Source organism: Nicotiana tomentosiformis, chromosome 9 (assembly GCF_000390325.3).
Source record: "Nicotiana tomentosiformis chromosome 9, ASM39032v3, whole genome shotgun sequence".
Lineage (NCBI taxonomy): Eukaryota > Viridiplantae > Streptophyta > Magnoliopsida > Solanales > Solanaceae > Nicotiana > Nicotiana tomentosiformis.
Genome location: NC_090820.1, coordinates 23,309,344 through 23,331,405, shown reverse-complemented (window position 1 = coordinate 23,331,405; position 22,062 = coordinate 23,309,344). Strand labels below are relative to the sequence as shown.

Below are 22,062 nucleotides of genomic sequence, written 5' to 3'. Positions count from 1 at the left end.
ATTTATAGGAATTAATTCCATATGAAAATACTAATTTTCCAATAAAATACGAAATTACACTCAAAAATCGCCAGTGGAGACACGTCTCGAAACCCGACAAAAGTTACAAAATATGAATGCTTATTCCACCACGAGTCCAACCATACCAAATTTACCAAATCCCGACATCAACTCGACCTTCAAATCCTCAAATCTTATTTTCATATCCCTAAGCCCAAATTCTCGAATTACACCTCAAAAACACGTAATCTAGTCGGAATATTCAATGATAATTTAATATTATTGACTAACAATGATCACAAGTGACTTACCTCAAGATTTCCCATGAAATTTCTCTGAAAAATCGCCCCAAGTTGTGTTCTTTCGCCCAAAAATGTTGAAATGAGCTAAAAAACAAAAATGCTCAATAAAAACACATTTCCCGTCACGAAAGGCCCGCACTAGAACCTCCTTGCACCAACAATTTAATTTTTCACTAAAAAGGTTCTAACTCCGTCATACGAACTCAAAATTCGATGATTCTTGTTTCTATGAGTCACAAATAATAATACAAAACTGACCGTTCAATCGAAACTCAATTCGGAGCTCATTTGCTCAATGCGATACCAATTTCGCTCGTTAAATAATTAGCTCATGTTTCACGCTAAAAACCCAATCACGACTTGATAAAATTAGACCAAACATTCCAGATACATTCCTATAATTCATTATCAAACTTTTGGAAGTCTCGAAATCGAATTTCGATCTCTAGAACTAAAATTGGACCTTTGGATCATTACATGCTTATGATCAAAATATCAAACTCTTCCAAAACTCATCCGAGCCCCATGGGACCCCAACCAAGTATACTAATAAGTCTCATAACATGACACGAACTTAGCTGATGCCTCAAATTACATTAAACAATACTAAAACACGAATCGCACCTCAATTCAAGCTTAATGAAAACTAACGAATTACAAATTCTACATTCGATGTCGAAACCTATCAAATCAAGTTCGATTGACCTCAAATTTTATACACAAGTCATACATGACATAACGGACTTATCAAAATTTCCAAAACTGGATTCCAACCCCGATATTAAATAGTCAACTCCCTGGTCAAACTTCCAAACTTAAATTTCATACTTTCGCCATTTCAAGCCTAATTTAATTACGAACATCTAAATAATTTTTCGGATACACTCCTAAGTCCAAAATCACCATATAAAACTATTGGAGTCATCAAAACTCTATTTCAACTTAAACTTTAAATATGAATTTCATTCTTCCAAACTAATTCCGAAACACCTGAAAAACCAAAGCACATACAGGTTGTAATATATCATATGAAACTATTCAAGACTTCAAATAGTTGAAAGGAGCATAAATGTTCAAAACGACAAGTCGGGTCATTACACCAAGCCCTCGACCCTTGGAGGTGTCCACCGAGTTGCTGAGATAACAAAAAAGAAGTGTCAGAAACGACGTGAACAATTCTTAATCATAGAAAAGGGTAGATTTCGAACTTACGGGTATGATTCCAAGATTCAGGAAAGGGTGGAGTCGTGGCCGGGATGATGTCCCTGGTGGAAACTACAACGAACCACTCCATCCATCTACCATGCTAGTGAGAAAAGCATGGTGACCACGTTTGCTGAAGTTTATCATTCCCCTACAAAAAATCTTAGGGGAATAAAGGTTCATCAGCCGAGCCAGGGAAAGCTTTTCCCTAGTCTCCTGGCATAGCCGCCAAAGACACGCTAGTGTCTGCCATACAGAAGGGCTCACCTATACCATACATACTTGGTAGTGGAAGCAAAACTCCAAGATAACAGAGTCAAGCCCCTCGCTCAATGAAAACGGGCCCAAAGTGAAGGTGTACATGTAAACATACGTAAAACCCTTCTTGGAGAAGGTTACCCGCTCCGCTAGGTCAGGAGCAATGATGTTCAAATCCGGACAACCACAATCTTCCTTCACAGCAGGAATGCTAGAAGGGATGATGGAAGAAGGATATACGCCAACAACTCAAGTGCGAGAGTTAGCAGATGGGAACTTCTCTTCGAAGTCCTCAGTTGTAATAAGCTTTATGTGAATGATGATGCTCATTGTGGGAGAAGCAACATCATTAACACTTTCTTCGTTTTTCAAAGCATTGGAATTTTTAGAAGAGTAGACCATTGTTTTCAGAATAGGATAAGGATTTTTTCTCTTAAGAAGAAGATCAGAGGAAATGGAAAACAAGTATAAGTTGAGTAAAGAGAGTTTGAAAAGTTATGAAGTGTAAAAGAAGAAGGTTAATGCGTATAAGTAAAGGAATAAGCGGCTAAAATTATGGCCATAATTACCTCGATAACTAGCAAAAGTGTTGCTGAATCGTGGGGTGACGCGTGTTCGAGGCATTAAATGGGGAGAGACGTGCATCTAATCAACCGTTAGAAAATTTTCAGAAGGGGTCAAAGAATTTCTCGCCAAGAAAGGGATCTTCACCAACTTACCGGTGACACAAGGTTATGCCACCAGAAAGCAGGGGGATTATCTGTATAGGGTAAAATATGTTCATATTAAATGCTTGCATGATAAAGCAACACGTGGAGCATTAGACAGAAGACAATCAGGTCTGAAGGCAACAATCTCGTTTGTTACCGAAGAGAATGGTATTCATAAAGGCGAAGTAAATGCCTGTCATCCGGTAGCATTTAATGAAGAATATTTTATAACATTAAGTACATGATCCGTTACAGAGAATATGTCATTCACGGCCTACCGTTACACATTCTTCAATGTCCCTCGTAATTGTCATTAAAGAAGGGCTTGATTCTAGGACCTTGTTCCATAGGTGCAACTATAAATAGTGAGCTCTAGAACCATTGTACGGGAAATTTTCGGACTAACATATAATATACTCCGTTCAAAGCTCAATACTATTTTATTTTCTTGCTTATTAATATTGTTACGATTGCGTCCGGAAGCTCTACTCCCGGTACCGAAATTTCTCCTGTTCTATCTCGATTTCAACGTTAAGTCTTACATTCTTGTTTAATTTATTTGTCATTTTAGGAGCAAATCGATTCACTTGTTTATAAACCACGTATAAATTCAACTGTATCGTTTTATAGGTAAACAGATAGGTAAATCACCAAATGAGTATATTTTGATATAGGTTTCTTGTTAGTAACTTTTAATATGGGAGTTTAGCAACAATATGAGTATATACTCGTATAAAACATATAAATTGCAGCGTACGAAAATGTTATAGAGGGATTGTATATCGAGTTTTAAATTAATACGTATTTAACTCATCCATTTTTAATAGCTTTAGTGTGGCATGGCCCCCATTTAGGGGTGTAGGTTTAGTGTGGCATGATTCTTGTCCTTGTATATATATCAAACATATCACAGCATATAACATGCCTTGGAAATTGTTAAAATGGTGATTTAATATTGCGACTTGGTAAACTTCATTGATTAGTAGCATGAAACATTCTTGATCTATTGAACATTTGAGATCTATATTGTAACATAATCCCAAAAAAGTCAATTTATTGTACTTCTCTTTTTGTTTCTGAGGCTAGTCGTTTATCTAACAAAGTTATACTCCCTCTCTTTCATTTTTGTGGCAATGTAATTCAGAAAGAGCTGACCAACTTTATATTAAAAAATAATTTAATTTTAAATTTTTATTTTATTCTTAGCTTTTATTGTCACATAAATGTCATGCATGTTTAACACCACAATTTAACTGTTTATCGCTCTTAAATACGTACTATCTCAAATATTGCTACATAAAACGGAGGGAGTACAAAGATAAATCCAGTGTCTCTGTGTCTGGACTGGACTCTGAAAATTCCAAAACTATAACTCTTCTTGGGCTTGGGCTAATAATCCAGCCCAACTCTACAATTATAAAACGACGTCGTTTAATGACTTCATCAGTTTATCGCCAACGATCCGTTATGGCACGTGGCGTCTGCAAAATCTCAAAGCCTAATCAGTTGTTCTAGTCCAAAAAAAATTTTGCAACTGAACTTCTGTGTTTGCAGATTGAGTTTACAACTACTTTTGTGAAGTCCAGAAGAATCTCAAGTTAGAGAAAAAAACCAATCATTGGTTTAGTCTCTTTATAGATGACTTCATTATAGAAAACATTATTTTTTAGTAGAATTAGAAGAGAAAAAAAAAATGCAGGGCTTGGCTCTTCAGACATCTAATTCTATAGCATCAAGTTATGGGAAGAGAAAGCTTTCATTTTTGAATGTGGTGGATTCTTTGCCTAGTAAACCATTCATTCCTAGAAGGAATATTTTGCCTTCTTTATGTAAGTTTCTGAATACCCTTTTCAATTTTGTGTCCAATAATTTGATTGAATTGTGTGTATACTGATAAAGTGAATTGAGAGATGCCCCAGTTATGTTTTTTGAGAAAATTGGCATAGTATTATTTTAAGTGTTGTTTTAATTGAAAAAGTATTACTGATTGAGGAGTTGGATGGTATGTGCATATTGGGGTAGTCATAGTGGTGTAGCTTCAGTTGGAGTGGCACAAAGGTGAGCTCAATAATAGGCATTCATGAAAAAGAAAAAGAAAAGAAAAACATTCAATAGCGCCCACGGTTGAGGCCTAGCGGTTAATGAAGTGAGTGAAAAACACGGGAGACTGAGGTTCACATCCCAACAGAGACAATAAAATGCTAGGTGATTTCTTCCCATTTGATTAAGTCTTGGTGGTAGAGTTACTTTGGTAGCTGTGCCAATGGGTGGTAGTAGGCACTCGATGGAATAGTTCAGGTGTGCGCAAAGCGGCCCGGACACCACCATTGTAAAAAAAAAAAGGAAAAAAAAGAATTCTCAGTGAATTTGTTTAAAGTGGCCTTCTCTGGTGTTCCTCTTTTGGTTTCGGGAAGGTGGCCGATTTTGAATTTATCCAATTTTGTGCTTGTAGGTCAAAGATAATTTAATTTGACTACTATTCAGTTGGATTTGTTGCTTTGTCATTTATTCAGTTAGAAATACATTTGAACAAATCATGGTGAAAGACAATGTAGCTTGACTAATGCCACTTAGATGAATGCTTTTGAACTCTATATTACTTCAAGCCTTTGAGTGACTTAGATTATCAGAATGAAAGATGCTATAAGATAGTAAACAGATACTTAATATTAGATGTAAGATGCCACTTTGCTATTAGATAAACTTTCTTAATCCCTACCAAGATAATTTCTGATTTGATCCGTCACTTTTTAATATTCCTCATAGAATTAGATTCGGTCCTTTTTTTTCTTTCTGATTGCTACATCTTGTTGCTCTATTTCGTTACTGACTCATGCTTTGTTTCTTGTAGTAAGATGTACAGGGCTGCCTAAGTTGCACCAAAGGCATAGCAGAATTATACCATATGCATCTAATGTTGGTGTCGGATCTGGAAATTTCGAAGAAAGTCAAGGAAATGAAAGCCAAAAAATTTCGATGGATCAGCCATCTGCAGATGGTTCATCAAAAATGTAAGTTGTATAAGTTAGCAATCAAATAAATAAGAATTTCCATCCACAAATAAATGACGCAAGGTATGGTGGATTCTTTAAATATCTTTTCTGCATAAAGAGCATGTTATTAGATAACAAGTATATGGGGAGAGGGATAGATCGGTAAATCTTTGATGTATTTGCTTTGTGGGGCACATATTATCGTGCCAATGGCTGGATTTACCAAGGTTGCCATGTTTAACTATTTGATCCCGTTAAACCACACATTTCAAAGATGATTGGATGATAAGTTTAATGGCTTGTGAAAGTTTGTAGGGAATGGTCTAATATGATGTGAACAAACTTGTCTTAGCATGCTAGGCTATCAACGGAATGCATTTACAGATCTAGTAGTAAGACTAGTTAAACAATAACCAATATACTTATCCAATGTCTTGCAATGCTAGCAATTTGGTGCCAAGGTAAAAAACACAGTACCAGTGTTCTCTGATTAGTCAATCAACATAAAATTGCACATTTAAATTGCTCGATGTAACAAGTATAACACCTTAAGGCAGCTTGAGAGAGTATATATCAGTGTCCAACAAATACCTCTACTTTCCGGCAAGTGACCTATGTTTAGGGAGTTCTTTTGGTTACACAATAAGTCTTTAAGGAAAAAATAAAATAAAAAAGGAGCATCTGCAATGACTACCACCTCAGTATTGTAACAATTACAGTTTGCAATTTGATTACGTTTCTTTCATTTCAAGAATGTAAGGAAGAGGTCCACACTGCAGTCATATTTATCTTTCCAAGAAGCACCAGGGTTTGGGGGTTCATTGGAGGTTTTCTGTGCCAAAAGATTGAGGGACGGGGAGCTGATCCCACTTAGAGATGGAATTCAATGAGACTTTTTAAATCGGGGGCCAGCTAAGAACTGAAATGAGTCTGTCCTAGCTTCAGCGATGCTTATAGGATGTTACATCGTGTATTAAGTTGTAGAATCCTTGTCTTTGAATTGTTGAACATAATCTCTTTCGACTTCATGCTATTTTGATGCATTTATTAATATGTGGAAATATGTTATATTTTGATAGCAATTAAGTCTATGGGAACTTTCGCAATATCTGAAACTTATGTATGTTGAACTTTCATTATTGGCAGTGAGGCACTTCCTACTCAAATTCCTTATCCTCTCTCTATAGCTCTTGTGCTATGTGGATGTTCTTTAGTATTTTCGCTGATTGCCTTCACGAAAGGAGGACCCTCATCACTCATTGCAGCATTCGCCAAGTCAGGGTTCACTGCTGCATTCTCGTTGATATTTGTTTCTGAGATTGGAGACAAGGTAAATGGAGAGATAGGCATAATATGCTGTATCTATTACCTTTCCTGAACTCGTGATTTTTTTATCCTTTCATTTTCTTTGTTTTGTTTTCCTTTCCATCTTTTTCTTTTTCTTATTTTTTCATAAGGATAGTGCGAGTGGTCTTAGATCTGGCTGTGACATTGATACATTTAGGTGTAAAAAGTGGTTTATCAGATACCAACCAAAAGAAATGGTGTAACACATAATCATGGCTAAACATTTATGCATTAATAAAGAAAAGCTTCTTGCTTCACTGGACGTTTGATCTTTGGTGTCTTTTATTAAAAAAAGCTGATACTTTCAGAATGAGCCTTGTGACCCTATACATGATTCTACTGACGTGAAAATATTCCCTGCTAATTGATTGAGTTATTTAATCTAAGCTCTGATATTTGTCCTGTGCTAGTTTTGAGATAACTTGTCTTATTCATTACATCTAACTAATTGTTTCTTTAATATGCAATGCAACAGACATTTTTCATTGCTGCCCTCTTGGCCATGCAATATAAGAGAATACTGGTATGTTTGCCTTCCATGTCCCTTACTTCCCTTTTTTATCTGTTTTTCATTTATGGAATTGCAACTTTCTTGCTTTGGGACTGCCTCACTTGATAGGGTTTTGGCACGTCCAAATTGGATGTGCTAATATTTTCTTCTTTCTACAATGTTGACTCCACAATGGTATCCATGCCTTCTACGGGCAATTTTATTTATGGCAGTGTTCTCTATGCTTTGCGCTTGTGTCACTAACTGTCCCCAACTTTACCAAGGAATGAAGTAGGAGAAAACAATAGTACTGGAGAAGCTAAGATATTTTTGTTATTTCGAATTCCGTTTTCATATTCTTTTGCCGGAATCTTTAGACTAATAATATGAGGGATACGTTCAAGGAATAGTAGACGCCGAACGAATTTCTAACGGGCATCTTCTTCCACCATGTTGGAACATGCTCAGGGAAAACAGAATCATCTGAATAAATGATTTTGAAATGCTTTAAAGTACAGCAAAGCCAAATGGAATTTTGGCAGCTGCGGTACATAAAACCTAGAAAGTTACTTAATAAGATCTTTAAGTATGACACATTCATGTAGGTTTGCAAGTAAATAATAGCATGACTCTTTCCTATCTTAGATTCAAGTAGATACCCTATTCGCAGTATACATCCAATAAATTATGACTGAACTTAGTTATATCTTGGAAGCAACCCACTTGAAAGGTTTCATACTTAAACTTGTTTCTATCTTCTTTCCTTGTAGTCATAGGTTATTATTACTGTCAAAATTTTCAGGATGAGATCCTAGATAGGATCATTTGGTGGAAGCAAGATCTGATTTTTTAAAATTATTTGATCCTCCCGAAAAGAATGCGATCTATTTTCCCTCAACTAATTAGTATTTAGGACTTATAATCTACCCTAATTATGTGAAAATAAATTTGAAATATAAGAACTTAGAAAAACTTGTTGAAATATAAAAAAATTAATATAATCAGTGCACACACAAGTTCGTGTGTTGAAATTGAATGTAGTGTAAACACATTTTAGTGTTAGTATTTCTTGCATACTGCATTACGTAAAAGTAGTAGTCACATCTGTTATTTTCAATGCTTGCTCTTACTTTGAATTGCGTCAATGATTAGGTTCTTTTGGGATCAATGGGTGCTCTTTCACTTATGACGGTTCTCTCTGTCATAATAGGACGGATCTTTCATTCAGTACCTGCTCAGTTTCAAACAAGTAAGTTAGACGTTAGGACTGTTATTTCTTTTGGTTTTTAGTTTCCTGATTGGCTCCTTGGGATCTTTCTTTATTGGAAAATCTTGCTAGCGTGTTGTGCTGAAGCAAACTTATCCTAAACTGGAATCATGTTTTTAGAAAGTAAATACAAAATAAGCTCGGTAGTTTAGCGGAAAGCATACCGATAAGTTGTAAGCCTTGTTTGGGTACATTACAACTGGCTGATCGGGTATGTTGATCCACTGGATATTATAACCCAACATTCTCACTGCAAGTTCAATTATATAGTGCTTCTTACTTGAAACCGCCTGATGATGTCTCTTCCTGCGATGTTTAGGCTGCAGTGTTAACGTTGTAGTGTTTGTTTCTCTTACACTCTTTCTCGAGCACATGCTCCCTTTTGGGCACCACAATCACTAGTATTTATATATGGAATCATTCTAGAACAAATAGGATAAAATCCTTAGCCTAGTGTTGCATGTATGGTAATTGGTAAGTGCTAACTTACTACATAAAGCCATAGCCTAATGTTGCATGTATGGTTTAACTAATACTAAGTGGAGCATTAGCATTGAGTTAGTAGAATTAATATAGACAAACCTTCCAGCGAAACTTATAAAAGGAGCGCATCTAAACCTTCTCCAAGCCGTACAAACCAAAGACCTAGGCAAATCAACCCTTTTAGAAGTTTTAAGGAGCTTGAATCTATTTTCTTCTTCCTTGTACTTAGTATTTACGGCCAGTTTAGATACATTACTCTATGAAGGTTTGTGTCTGGGGAAGTTGTCAAGTACTATGTATTAAGGTGCCTTTTAGGATAAATTGATGATCAATTGAGAAGGAAATTTTGAAAACATTTTATCTTCAAGATACTTAGCATGTGACTATTTCCAAGTTAAGTGGTACAAAAATGCCAGTATATTCTTCATAGAAATTTTCTAACGTACAGATAAGCTACGGATGGAAACCTAACTCCTTATAGGTTAGGGATCAGAAGTCCGAACTTCTGTCAAAGCCTCGGTTGTCCAGGTCGAAACGTGAAAGTTCTTAACTTACTCGGAGTTCTGAGTAAAAAGAAAGTCTATTCACTAGTTTTGAAGAGGTAGATGTTGTATTCTAATGGACTAACTAAATAGACTCTTAAAAAATGATTAGTGGATGTTGAAATCTTTGAAAGGATTGGAATGTACTGTTATAACACACTTCTAGTGCTTTATGGTACTTTCAAAAGAATAGGATTGTAAACATCCCATACTATATCTTAAATAAATAGTGAAAAACAACATGTAGTACTTTGTAATCCAAGAAATAGTCATTTTTTTGATTTCAGTTGTTACCTCTTTAGCATCAGATCAATAGACGTCAGGCTAAATATTTAAGTTGTCATGTTTCATCATCATCATCCCTTCTTTTTTTTTTTTTTTTTTTTTTTGCATAAATAAGGTAATTTCATTAATCTGCACCAAGGGTAACAATATATATATAGAGCAAAAGGGATTTTAAATTCCAAGGAGTCGAAAAGCTAACAAAAGTATCTATGTCCTTTACATATCTCAAGTTACACAAAAAATCCAGAGTTCGCAATGTCCTATATTTCATACACAAAGTGTGCCATTGATTTCCTTCTCCTTCATTTGCTTTCCTTGCCAACTACAAACAGCGTCCTACTATTTGGGCATAACCCATTGCAAACCAACTAAATTGTCACGTACCATCTTTTGTTTGTTTGTATTTCTTCTATTCTGATATTTGCAAGATATTCAAGTAATTTTCCTGATTGTTTTTCATAACAGCCTTGCCTATTGGAGAATATGCGGCTGTTGCGCTCTTGTTCTTTTTTGGTCTCAAATCAATTAAAGATGCATGGGAACTTCCAAGTAAAGAGGTAGAGACTGGTGAAAAGAGTAGTCAGGAACTTGATGAATTTGCTGAAGCTGAGGAGCTTGTGAAGGAAAAGGTGAACAAGCTGCTGAATGCCGCTCTAAAATGCTGTTTAATTCTCTGATAATTCTGCACTTCCAAAAGTTTTCAGTGTCACAACATGTATTTGTGGGAATGACTTCTTTCTCTTTCCTGTCTCCATATTTGCACCACTTGTATTTTCGGAAACCTGGTTCTAACCATTTTATAGATTGCTATTTCAGGCGTCGAAAAAGCTCACAAATCCACTTGAAATTTTGTGGAAGTCCTTTAGCCTTGTATTTTTTGCTGTAAGTATCTTCTTGTTGTTGCAACATTGTTTCTTTTCTGCTCTATTTTTCAAATCCAAATCCAATGCAGAAGATATTCTAGATACCAAGATACTGATTTTTTTTTATCAAAGTAAGGAATATATTCATTAATAATGGGAAAAACTCCCGTATACAAGAGGTATACCAAAAAAAAGAGAACCTACAAAATTAAATGGTTCAAGCTTTGATGACTGCCAACATTTGTTAATTCAAAAATCAAGTTATCTGAATAATTATTTATCTGCTGGATATCTTAATAATCTTCATGTAAGAATTTCTTTGAATGTGACATGGAACACAAGAACTAGTTGTTTCCTTGGTTCGCACTTTTAACGTTGAAAGCATAGAAAATTTTATGCAACTATGTCCAGCTGTTAAAGAACAGTAAGGCCTGTTATAATATTCAAGTTAGGAATCTTAATGCATCCTATGCTTCTCAGGAATGGGGAGATCGATCGATGCTTGCTACAATAGCGCTTGGTGCAGCTCAGGTACAGTTCTTAGGACATTTCAACACTAACAATATGCTTTCTAGCTTTTGGCAAAACTCAGTTTTGAAACATCTCCAACTTCCACTTCCTCTCTGCAATACTGACTCTCTTTTGCAGTCTCCGTGGGGCGTGGCAAGTGGTGCCATTGCCGGACACCTGGTTGCGACATCTATTGCAATACTAGGAGGCGGGTTTCTTGCCAATTACATTTCTGAGAAACTGGTAAGACTGTTCTAAAAGTTCCTTTTTTCCGCTCAAAACAAGTGTATTTTGTATTCTAAGCATCTTCATCTTGGTTCAATGCAGGTTGGCTACTTGGGCGGAATCCTATTTTTAATATTTGCTGTTGCTACTTTGTTTGGAGTGTTTTAACCAAGTGTCACATATGAGAAGACGAAGAGATCAGATAGATAGTCGAGAACATTGGTAGTGGTAGAGGGCAGGAAACTACCATCGGATCAGTAATATGTTCATGGCGTAAGGCAATACATTCTTGTACTGTAGGATAAGTAGAGCCAACTATTTTAGAGGTCTTTAGGCAACACATGAGAGTTGTATTTACAATGCTGATAGGACCCTTGAGAAGATGCTTTTCCCTAATTGCTGTACAAGTTTATTTGAAAGACTCAAGATTTGTGTTTCTTTCTATTGTAATAAGTTCCCACTATTATTTATGATTTAAAAAGTTGTAATATTTGTGTCCTTCAAGTTCCAAGTTGGCATTGTTCAAGTGATAGGAGTGCCACGCCAGCAAGTGTTTCATGCTTTCGAACATTCAATCTGCTTTTTGTCATTAAATTTGCCATCCAGATTAAATAGATACCACTTATGTACTGATTTTCAATGGTTGAAAGGTGTGGTGAGAGGGAAGTTGTAAGCCACCAATCTCAGAGTTTGGAACAGTTATGGTAGTTCAAAAATTATGCAAGAACAGACCTACTTGTTATATATCAAGAAAAGATTGTGAAATCTGTTAAGAGTGTTCCATGTTGATTGGAGGAATGGTTGTTGTCTTATATGGCATTGAACAATTCTTACTTTATAAACTCGCTTTTGGAGTTGAATTAGATTCAAAGTTCATTTTCTTAACATAGTTTGCACAATCATGATAGAACAAAGAAGCAGCCCAATGTATTGCAACATAATAGAAAATTTTGAATTGACTCCTACCATGTCCATAGTGATCTTTTGGCCATAGAAAGGGCACCCGAAAAATCATGGTTTACTAACATCAGGGAATATATTGAACACCAAATGTATCCCAACATGCAACAAAAATATTCTTAACCTGGTATCAGAGTCACATCAATCTGTCTTGGTTTACCCAATGTTGATCCTTCCTATTATGTTGTCCACTTTCCAGATGTTCAACCCTGCACGTACAAGGGGATGACTATTGCCTCCTCATATGGTATTGGACAATAATCACTTCATAGTTAATTTTGAAGTTTGAGTTATGCTCCCATTTTCTTAATAAATCATGACTCTTGTGGTTGAATAACAACAAAAAACACAGTGTATTCCCATAAATGGGGTTTGGGGAGGGTAGTGTGTACGCAGACCTTACCCCTACCTTATAGAGATAGAGAAGTTTCCGATAGACCATCGGCTCAAGGAATAGTGGAGATAAAGCAACAAGTAGCAAAGAATAGTTGTGGTTGAATGAAACTGATAATAAAAATCTGAGGTCTAAGCTTACAGGCCGAGAATTACCATCTTAAAAGAGAGGATAATAATAGATAACATAGATGCTCCATCACAATGCAAAAAAAAATCATTCTAAGACATGAAGAAATTTGTGGGAATTAATTTCTATTGCCTCAACAATACTAGTCAATCCAATATACAACCTCACTTTTAAAAAAACTGAATATACAACAATCAGCTTTCTGTCAAAATTGCTGACATAAAACTACATGATGCACTTGGTGGCTCGTGTGAATCTTTTCGAGTCTCGGGCAAAAAGAAAGTATCATTGAATCTTCGTCTTCTGCGTGTGTTGCTCATCTTGAGGAGCTCTATTCGTAGACACATCGACTAGACCGAAATGTACCATTAGTGAAGAGCTCAACAAAATGTTTTTCCAGCCTCTTTGCTCCTCGACCTGGTCTTAGAACTTCAGCATCTCCCCAAAGAGTACATTTATCAGTTTCATTGTCACCTAAACACCATCCGCCAGGCACTGGTTCATCGTACTTGTGGTGGAGAAGTTCACGGTCGATCTGGTCAAGTATCGGATCGTTTGCCTCAAACGGTGTGGCAAATGCTGCTCCACTCATCACCAGGTCATTGAAGTCACTAGAGTTGAGCTTGCGAGTCTCTTGTCTTGAGTTAAATGAAGCATACTGCATGTTGTGGTTGATTGTTGTTTTATTGAACTTCCGTGAATTGCACAAAATAGTAGGGAAGTAAACGGATGCCGAGGATGGTGAATTTGACAAGTACATTAGCAGAGTTCTTGGTAGGTTATCTGTGCCTAAGATGCAAAACTCGATAAACTTCCGACTCAAAATAGCAGATGAAGACCCTGGAGCCACGAGGACAAGTTTGTTAGTACTAGAATTAAATAATTTATACCCATATTTAAAGTTTTAAACCAGTAACACACAATAGGATTTTACATGGCATGACTTTACAAAGTTTCTAAAAATCAATGATATCAAAGATTCAAAATAATCCATATAACGAGGAAAGAGTACTAGCTAGCCTTTGATGTTTGCAAAATAGGCTCACACATTGTTAGAACAATACAAGTGGAGCTAATGCTACTCTTATGCTGCTAGGTGGTTTCTACGAAAACTGAACAAGATATTTTCATAAAAAGTAAGCCTGTCCTCGCCCACCTCCAACCTTGAATGATGAAAAGCTCAATCAAATCTGGAAGAGACCTGTAACCAAATAAAAGAGAATACTACCACTAAAAAACTCAGTCAGTCCTAACACCTTCCCTCCACCTCTTCTAAAACAGGTGAATCTCCACCATCAAAGACTTTGAGTACCTTTACCAATGATATCACAGCAAGCTAAGGAGATGAGTTTTGTATCAGCCACATCTTCGGACCACTAAGAAATTCCATTAGCTCTACAGAAGATAAAAGGAAAATCTCGTCTCATCCCTCTCATGGAGGAAATATCAGCAACCAAAGGAAAATTTTGATGGAAGAAGAAGTTGAGGTTGAGGAATCAAGTTTTTTCGTTGCTGAAGTAAGAGTAAACTCAAGCTGACTTTCAGGTAATAGCAAAGGATAATGTTAGCCTAGAAGAAGTTATCAGTACAGATGGTTGCAGTTGTGTCAGTAACCTTCGCCATTGAGTAACAATGAAGGGCGAAATGGACTTCGGAGAGGAGGATGAAGGGTCGGTATCAGATGAGAAGTGATGGAGGAAAGTATAACAGAGAAATTACCCCGAGAACTGTTTCCAAGAAAGAAAGGATAAGAAAAGTGAAGAAAAGGGGTATCTTTCGGGATTAGTCTCTCTGTGCATCTTTTTGTTCTTCAACTTCCGAACTAATAAATGCAGTCATAATTTGATAAAGTCAAGCTATTTTTCCTTTTAAATGCAAAGCTTTGATAAACCTTTGATATTTTGAAGACTAAATTGTGCAAACACATTGCGTGCATGTGTATTTTTTTTTTTTTTTGATAAGGTAAATTGTATTAATCAAAAGGGAGAGAACTCCCGTATACACTAAGTATACCAAAGACGTAGAGAATTTACATCAGAACATGATTCTCTACAAAAAACGCCCAATCTTCTATACAAGTAGGGGCTAAATGAGTGCACCAAGCGATTAAAAGTCTATTCTTAAGATGTGAAAAAGGAGACTCAATCTCCTCAAAAGCTCTCCTATTTCTCTCCCCCCATACTACCCACATGAGAGCTAACGGGGCGAACTTCCACGCCTTCTGCTTTTTTCTTCTACGAAAACCGCCCCAGCTATGTAACATTTCTTTTACAGTGCTTGGCATCACCCATTGAACACCAAAAAGATTCAGGATTGCCCTCCACAAAGCAGAAGACACAGGGCAATGCAACATAAGGTGATCAACTTCTTCCCCTGAGCTTTTGCACATGTAGCACCAACTAACAAGTGTAATTCCCCTCTTTCGGAGATTTTCAGCAGTCAAGATCACTCCCCTTGCCGCTAGCCATGCAAAAAAGCACACCTTGAGCGCCCTAGGAATCCAGATCGAGGAATATGGAAAAGTGGTCTCCTCTCTCACCAACATACTCTGGTAAAAGGACTTTACGGTGAACAAACCATCGCCACGCAAGCCCCATCTCCAAGAGTCACAGGATGGCTGAAGCCTGTCTTGCCCGTATAGCAGCGCCAACAAAACTTGGAGCTCCGCAATCTCCCAATCTTGCATGTTCCTCCTGAATGAGAGGTCCCATACTACCCCCTTCATGCTCCTTGCGAATCTGTTGGACCATCAGTTCTTTCTGGTTTGAAACTCTAAAAACGTGGGGGAAGGAGACCCTTGCTCCTTGCGTGCATGTGTATCTTATGAAATATCTTTTCACAGTTTCATCAAGCTTTATATCAACCGTTCAAGCAAGTTTCTATTAATTCCTTACTTCAGCAATCATTTCATTTTCACACCGCCATGCCTATTTCCTTATTTAAAATCTGTTTATTTCTTAAAGTATCCAAAAACACTCCAACATTTTCGCACCTCCTTGCCCTTATTGTTACTTAACCAAAAAGGTTAGTTTCCAACAAAAATAGGGGGCTTTTCAAGGTCAAGGCTAACATAATAGACTCTTGGAACATCGGAGGTATGTTGTAGATTCAGAGACTGAAAGATTTTGATTCCAAACTAAAGTCATTTTTCTATGTGTAGAGTGTAACCAAAATGGCAAGAGTCCTGGCCACCTAATTTAGCAATTTCTACATAAAGGCTTGGAGAAGGATGGACACTTAGGGGCACTCAGATGCTTATGCTTTCTAACCAAACACTTGAAACAAAGTTATGCCCTCTTAAGCACGTTCAACTTTTCAGTCATCTGCTTCAGTGGATACCTTTTGCTGATATTTTCAAGAGAGAAATGCAAAAGTGTGCAGTAATTGATACATTATAGAAGACCTTGTTGGAACAAGGGGTTTTGCTTGTTGTTGCTAACTAAGGGGTCGCTTGGTCGGGAAACAAGTTATCTCGGAATTGTTATCCCACCCTCCCATAGAGATAAAAATAACACCACAATCCCGGGATAACTAATACCGTGATTAGTTATACTGCGATTTTATCTCAACCAAACGTGGGATAAACTCATCTCAAATTTAATCCCGGGATTAATTATCACTTATCCCTCGTACCAAACGAGCCCTAAGAGACTAATGCGACTGCTTGATCAACAAATGGACCTAAAAACACTACTGCTACCAAAATTCTCTAGTTGCATCTCAAAGTTACTTTTATAATCTTTATTTTCTACTTCAATTATTACTCTTTTCTTTTTAGCAGGAGTAAAGATTGTGACTCAGTGTTATAGTTGTCTACTTCATAGCAAGACTGCTTTCTTCAATCAATCATTCAAGGACATTAAATAACACGAGCATATTCATTCTTCATCAGTCATAATGCAGAAAATATGACCATAATCTGACCTGAGAATAATTGATAAGCATCGGGCAGTTCCCTTTTCTGAGATGCAAAAAATACTTCATCTTCCTCTTCAAGGTAGAGCCCAGGATCAACAACTATTGGTTTCAACTTCCGTGACCTGGAACATCCAACATAGTATATATTAAGATCTAAAGCAATACATTACTTGCTTCTATCTATATTCATATATGCTTAAACAGAAGAGATAGAAACTTATAATACGAAAAGGAAATGGCCATACTCTCTCCACCCTATGTAGCTTGTGTGGTTGACAAAATTAAGATCCTTGGGAAGATACGACAGAATGTGTAGAAGATCTGAGAATCAACAGTAAATAGCATCAGATAACTCATCAGTCATTGCCAAAGTAAAAGCGAGCTGCAGTGTGAAATGAGTCCAATTAGATTAACATTGATTAGAAAACTAATTGTCATTGAATTACTCATGGAAACAGTTCGAAGTAAAATATTGGGGTGGGTTGGTGGCAGGCAGTAGGCAAACAGGAAAAGAACCAACTTTACTTTATATAAAGATTACTCCAGTTTGTGGAACTGGAACAAGTTTGCGATTAACTATTCACTAGCACTGAGCTTCGTTAGGTCATACATCTATATAATTTAATAAACCTTTGACCAAAAGGAGAGTTAGTTTTGGCATTTGTTAAAGATGTGAGCCAAGACATGCTCAAGTCACCGGTAAGTCTTTGTTTGTTTAACATTGAGTTGAATGCAGACACAAAGTTGCTACTTCTAAAAAAAAGGATAACAATCTGGATCCACAAGGTCCAAAGTCACACTATGTCAGTTCCACAGTGACCTATTTCTGCTAGGGGCAGTAACTATGCAAATGAACTTCTCCTAGAACTGCATTACATGGAAATACTTCCATGATGACTGGATAACTGCCATTATGCGCTATTATTTTAATCCGAAAGTCAATCATTCCCAACTTTGATATGAAGGTATGGAGGAGATCAAAAGGGAATATGTTAGTCAAATAAAGGACTCGCAAACAACAACGCTCCTTCCCCGTATGGAGTTCGGAACCCAAAGGCAATCGTTGAGTAAACTGTATCTTTTTTGTGTTAGTTGACCTAAGCCGCACCCTTACTGCTGGGGTGGGGCTCGGCCTCCGAACTGTACGTGGGACGAGTTTTTGCCTCATACAGCTCGGGTCGAAGACCGGGAGAAGTTTAGAAGAGATGGGAAAACCTAGCAGCTGCCAGTCGGGGCGTGGATAAGCTTGCTTCTTCACAAGCCTATCCCAAAAAAAGACGTCCGCGCTTCGCGTTCTTTCTATTCCATCCCATTCCATTCCGGGACAGGTGACTAATACTAAAATAATAAGTGAAGTAGTCGTCGTCTGACCAATCGGCTCGGACACCAGACCCCCCGCGCCCGCCCATTTTGTCTCGCCCTAAATGGAACTCCTTACAACAGAAAACTGTACTCACTGCCAAATAAATGAACATTCAACTAATAAATATCCAACTTTAGCAAAATGTAATTAGTACCCTAACTCCACTAGAAAAAATCCGTCCATTCATACATACACACTACAATTACTCAATAAACACTAAAAAAGAACACATCTTTAAACATTATCCAATATGCAGATAGTTTTGAATAAGAAATGGGCAATCAGCAGATGCTAAATCTAGTAACAAACAGTTTACAAAGATCATCAAATTAGTAAAGATACCAAACAACAACGACAAACCCAGTGTAATCCCACAAGTGGGGTCTGGGGAGGGCAGTGTGTACGCAGACCTTACCTCTACCTCTAATAAGACACAGAGGTCGTTTACGGAAGACCCTCGGCAAAATTAGTAAAGATACCAACTGCCAAAAAGATTAACACACTACAGTTACTCAACAAACACTAATACAGATAACCCTTTAAACATTATCCAATATGCATAGAGTCTTGAGTAACAAATCGGCAATCAGCAGCCACCAAATCAAGTAACAGAGAGTTTACAGAGATCAACCAATTAGTAAAGATACCAAACGCCAAAAAGATTAAATCTTTACCCATACTTCACAAAAAAGACTAAATCTTCACACATATTTCACAAAAAAGATTAAATCTTTAGACATAAATTTCATACCATCTTGAGTAACAAGTGGATAATCAGCAGCAGAGAGATTAATAAACCAATCCCAATGAGAAGAAACACGCAGAAGAATGGAAGCTCCATGAAGTGTAGCAGACAAAGCAGAAGAGCCAATTGGGTATACAAAATCAGCTTTACCAATAAAATTCACATTTTGGGCAGCTTTAAAAAGTGGCACAGATTGAATATACAGTGCAAGATTGTCACGTTCAGATTGAGAAGCTTTTTTATCAAGATGAAGTAAATACTGGTTTCTTGGATGGTAAATGGAAAATAGCAAACGGATGATTCTAGAAGAATCTTTAGTGGATCCAGAAATGAGGTAAGCAATGGAAGGGGGGGTGGGGAGAAGGGCATTTTGGTCATTTGGGTTGGTGGGGTTGTGATGAAAGAGGAGACGATGAGGTTGGTGATTGGGGAAAAGGGAAGGGTGGGGGTGAGAAGGGTGGGGTGGTGGGGTGGGGGAAGAAGTGAAGGTAAAGGAAAGAATAAGGAGAAGTGAAAAGAGAGTGGTGGCAATGAGGATAAAGGGTGTTGAGATTTTAGTGGTTGTTCTGGTGGTGGTTGGTGGTGGTGGAAGGTGGTTGTGCATTTTTTGTGATTTTACAGATTCTTGAAGTGGAATCTGGTTACTGTGTGAGAATGTTGTGTTTTGGTTTTGGTTGTTTGCTTTGGTTTTGTCGGTCACACAACCCGTGTCGATACATATTTAAAAATGGACTAAAATCGTAAGTTTTTATATATTTCTCTACCGTACCGATAATTAGGATGAACTTTTTATTTTATGAAAAAAATATTAAACCGTACCGAATAAATTTACATATAAAAAATATATTTATATATAAGTTTAAAAATAATAAAGTATTAAATATTTTCGTGGGACTTGGAATTATGAGCGCGGTTACAAGTCAAGAAGTAATTAAACTCAAAATCGTAATTCCCAACCTATTATGCTACTCAGTTAAAAACTAAACTATTTTCAGCATATTCACTAATAAGACACAAGGTATTTTTGCGATTATGAGTAACAAAATACAATGTGTTGAATACATTTCATTTTGTATGATTTAGATTTATCTTTTTGAATATTTAATCTTCTCTAGACTTTATTCTTGAGTCCCAACTTGGTTAATATCTTTCCACTCGTATGATTTATATTTTTTTTGTCTTTGCTTAGTGTCTTTTATGCTATTGTAGAATAATTAATTTTTCGATATTTTTCTAAATGTCATGTAAAAGTAGTAGAAGTAGAATGCAATAACATATATACTTTTATAGGACTTACCAAAACTCTTTATACATTTTTAATAGATCTATACTCTGACCTTTCTTCATTTTCTTAATCCATCACCATTTAAATATTAAAAATGTATAAAGAGTTTTGGTAAGTCATATAAAAGTATATATGTTATTGCATTTTATTTTTATTACTTTTACATGACATTTAGAAAAATATCGAAAAATTAACCGAACCGTACCGATAACGAAGAGAAACCGATATAATTGAGACGATTTTGAAAAATTTAATTTTAATTATATATAGTAAAATAACAAAAAAATTAATATGATACTAATTTTATAAAATAACCGACCGTACTGAGCCATTAACACGCCTAGTCACAAGTGACACCGTTCTATGCCTAGGATTTGATGAGTGATTTTGTTTTCATTTGTTATTCAAAATTGGAAAGTGAATGGGCGGCACGTTTACCTTCTAGAACAATGCCGCTAAGAAAAGACAAAAGAGGGAGTGCGTTTTTCTTGAGAGAAAGAAAAACACATAAGGTCTATTGCATATAACTTAAAACCTGGAAAAAAAATATTCGACCAAAAACAAAAAAATGACCAAAAATAATTACTACAGCAGACGGCGAAGTCAGAATTTTTATTAAGGAGAGTCAAAATATAAGAAATAAACTCACCAAAAAGTCAAGGATATCAATATATATTATATTTACATATTTTAAAAAAATTTAACCAGCTACACTATAAATTTTTTGGCGAAGGGGTGTCGGTTGACACACTTTGGGTGCATATGACTCTGCCACTGCTTATGTATTTATGTTTGGGGTAGATTTAAAGTAATCCTTTAAATGTATTTTAAAGTAATTTTCGTTACGTTTGTCAAAAATGAACATTTTTAGTCTTCGTTAAATATTTAATAAACTTAAAAAAGGGCGATGGCCGATTTCAAACACTTTTATAAGCGAAACTCTCATTTTCAACTCTTTTATGATTTTTGTTTTGTTCTGTTCTATGTTGGATAATTTTATGGTTACTTCCTATTTAAAGGATCACATTAATATTTACAACAACAATAAATTAAGTATAATTTCATAAGTGGGACTTGGAAAGGGTAGTGTATACGCAAACTTTACTCCTACCTTATAAAGATAGAGAGGTTGTTTTCCGATAGACCCTCGATTCCAGAAACGATGAAAATAAAGCAGCCAAGCAAACAAACAATAGTAACATACGCGAATGCAAAAATAAAAAACCATGAATAAGAAAATACAAGAATATACTACTGGAAAGCCTAGTAGAAACATATTGTTACTTGTCAACCTTTAACCCTAATGATTAATCTCCACACTTTCTTATCATGGGTCATATTCTCGGTAAGCTGAAGCGATCACAGAAATATTAGTTCTTAAATTCCATGTACACATGTAGATTTTTTTGTTTTTTTGTTTTTTTGTATGTGTGAAGCTGAGGGCCAAAAAAGATAACGAATGAAACTAAGCTTATAACTTCCAAACCAGGATTTGAAGAACAATAGGTCTATATTTTAGTTTCAGTTAGTTCACCAGCGAAAGTGTTTACCCGAAAAACGTATAGAGTTAGAATTTGTACGTGATTTTAAGGATATGTGGTATCACTTAATACAAATCGCAGGGATAAATAGAAATATCAAATATGAATAGCAAAGAATGCAAAATAAACAAGGTTGGAAAGAAAATAATTTTTAGGACTAAGCAAGATGAATCAATTAATGAGGCTTAAAATAATGATCCTTGAATATCCGAGAATATGATACTTGAATTACAATGTAAGCATAAAAAA

At 36.2% G+C, this 22,062-nt stretch overlaps 2 protein-coding genes across 2 annotated transcripts; one reads left to right on the top strand and one right to left on the bottom strand.

Moving 5' to 3' along the window:
- Positions 1 to 3,918: 3,918 nt before the first annotated feature.
- Positions 3,919 to 11,976, top strand: LOC104110321 (protein PAM71-homolog, chloroplastic). Its single transcript, XM_009619785.4, has 10 exons — positions 3,919 to 4,302; positions 5,325 to 5,484; positions 6,613 to 6,796; positions 7,289 to 7,336; positions 8,456 to 8,552; positions 10,346 to 10,509; positions 10,697 to 10,762; positions 11,224 to 11,274; positions 11,392 to 11,496; positions 11,581 to 11,976. Exons 1-10 carry the CDS (start codon positions 4,167 to 4,169, stop codon positions 11,644 to 11,646), a joined length of 1,077 nt encoding a protein of 358 aa, XP_009618080.1. The 5' UTR covers positions 3,919 to 4,166; the 3' UTR covers positions 11,647 to 11,976.
- Positions 11,977 to 13,069: 1,093 nt separating this feature from the next.
- LOC104110320 (beta-glucuronosyltransferase GlcAT14A-like) lies at positions 13,070 to 19,693 on the bottom strand. Its single transcript, XM_033659737.2, has 4 exons — positions 18,994 to 19,693; positions 17,125 to 17,200; positions 16,886 to 17,001; positions 13,070 to 13,801 (listed from the first exon to the last, which is right to left on the bottom strand). Exons 1-4 carry the CDS (start codon positions 19,589 to 19,591, stop codon positions 13,293 to 13,295), a joined length of 1,299 nt encoding a protein of 432 aa, XP_033515628.2. The 5' UTR covers positions 19,592 to 19,693; the 3' UTR covers positions 13,070 to 13,292.
- Positions 19,694 to 22,062: the final 2,369 nt, after the last annotated feature.

What these genes read in the sequence shown, in the direction of transcription:
- LOC104110321 (XM_009619785.4), top strand. Translation starts at nt 4,167, where the DNA reads ATGCAGGGCTTGGCTCTTCAGACATCTAATTCTATAGCATCAAGTTAT. An exon ending in TTTCTGAGATTGGAGACAAG is followed by an intron (nt 6,797 to 7,288) that starts GTAAATGGAGAG and finishes GCAATGCAACAG; the next exon opens with ACATTTTTCATTGCTGCCCT. An exon ending in AGGAGCTTGTGAAGGAAAAG is followed by an intron (nt 10,510 to 10,696) that starts GTGAACAAGCTG and finishes TTGCTATTTCAG; the next exon opens with GCGTCGAAAAAGCTCACAAA.
- LOC104110320 (XM_033659737.2), bottom strand. Translation starts at nt 19,591, where the DNA reads ATGCACAACCACCTTCCACCACCACCAACCACCACCAGAACAACCACT. An exon ending in TCCACTTGTTACTCAAGATG is followed by an intron (nt 17,201 to 18,993) that starts GTATGAAATTTA and finishes GTTGATTCTCAG; the next exon opens with ATCTTCTACACATTCTGTCG. An exon ending in TGCTTATCAATTATTCTCAG is followed by an intron (nt 13,802 to 16,885) that starts GTCAGATTATGG and finishes TCGTGGCTCCAG; the next exon opens with GGTCTTCATCTGCTATTTTG.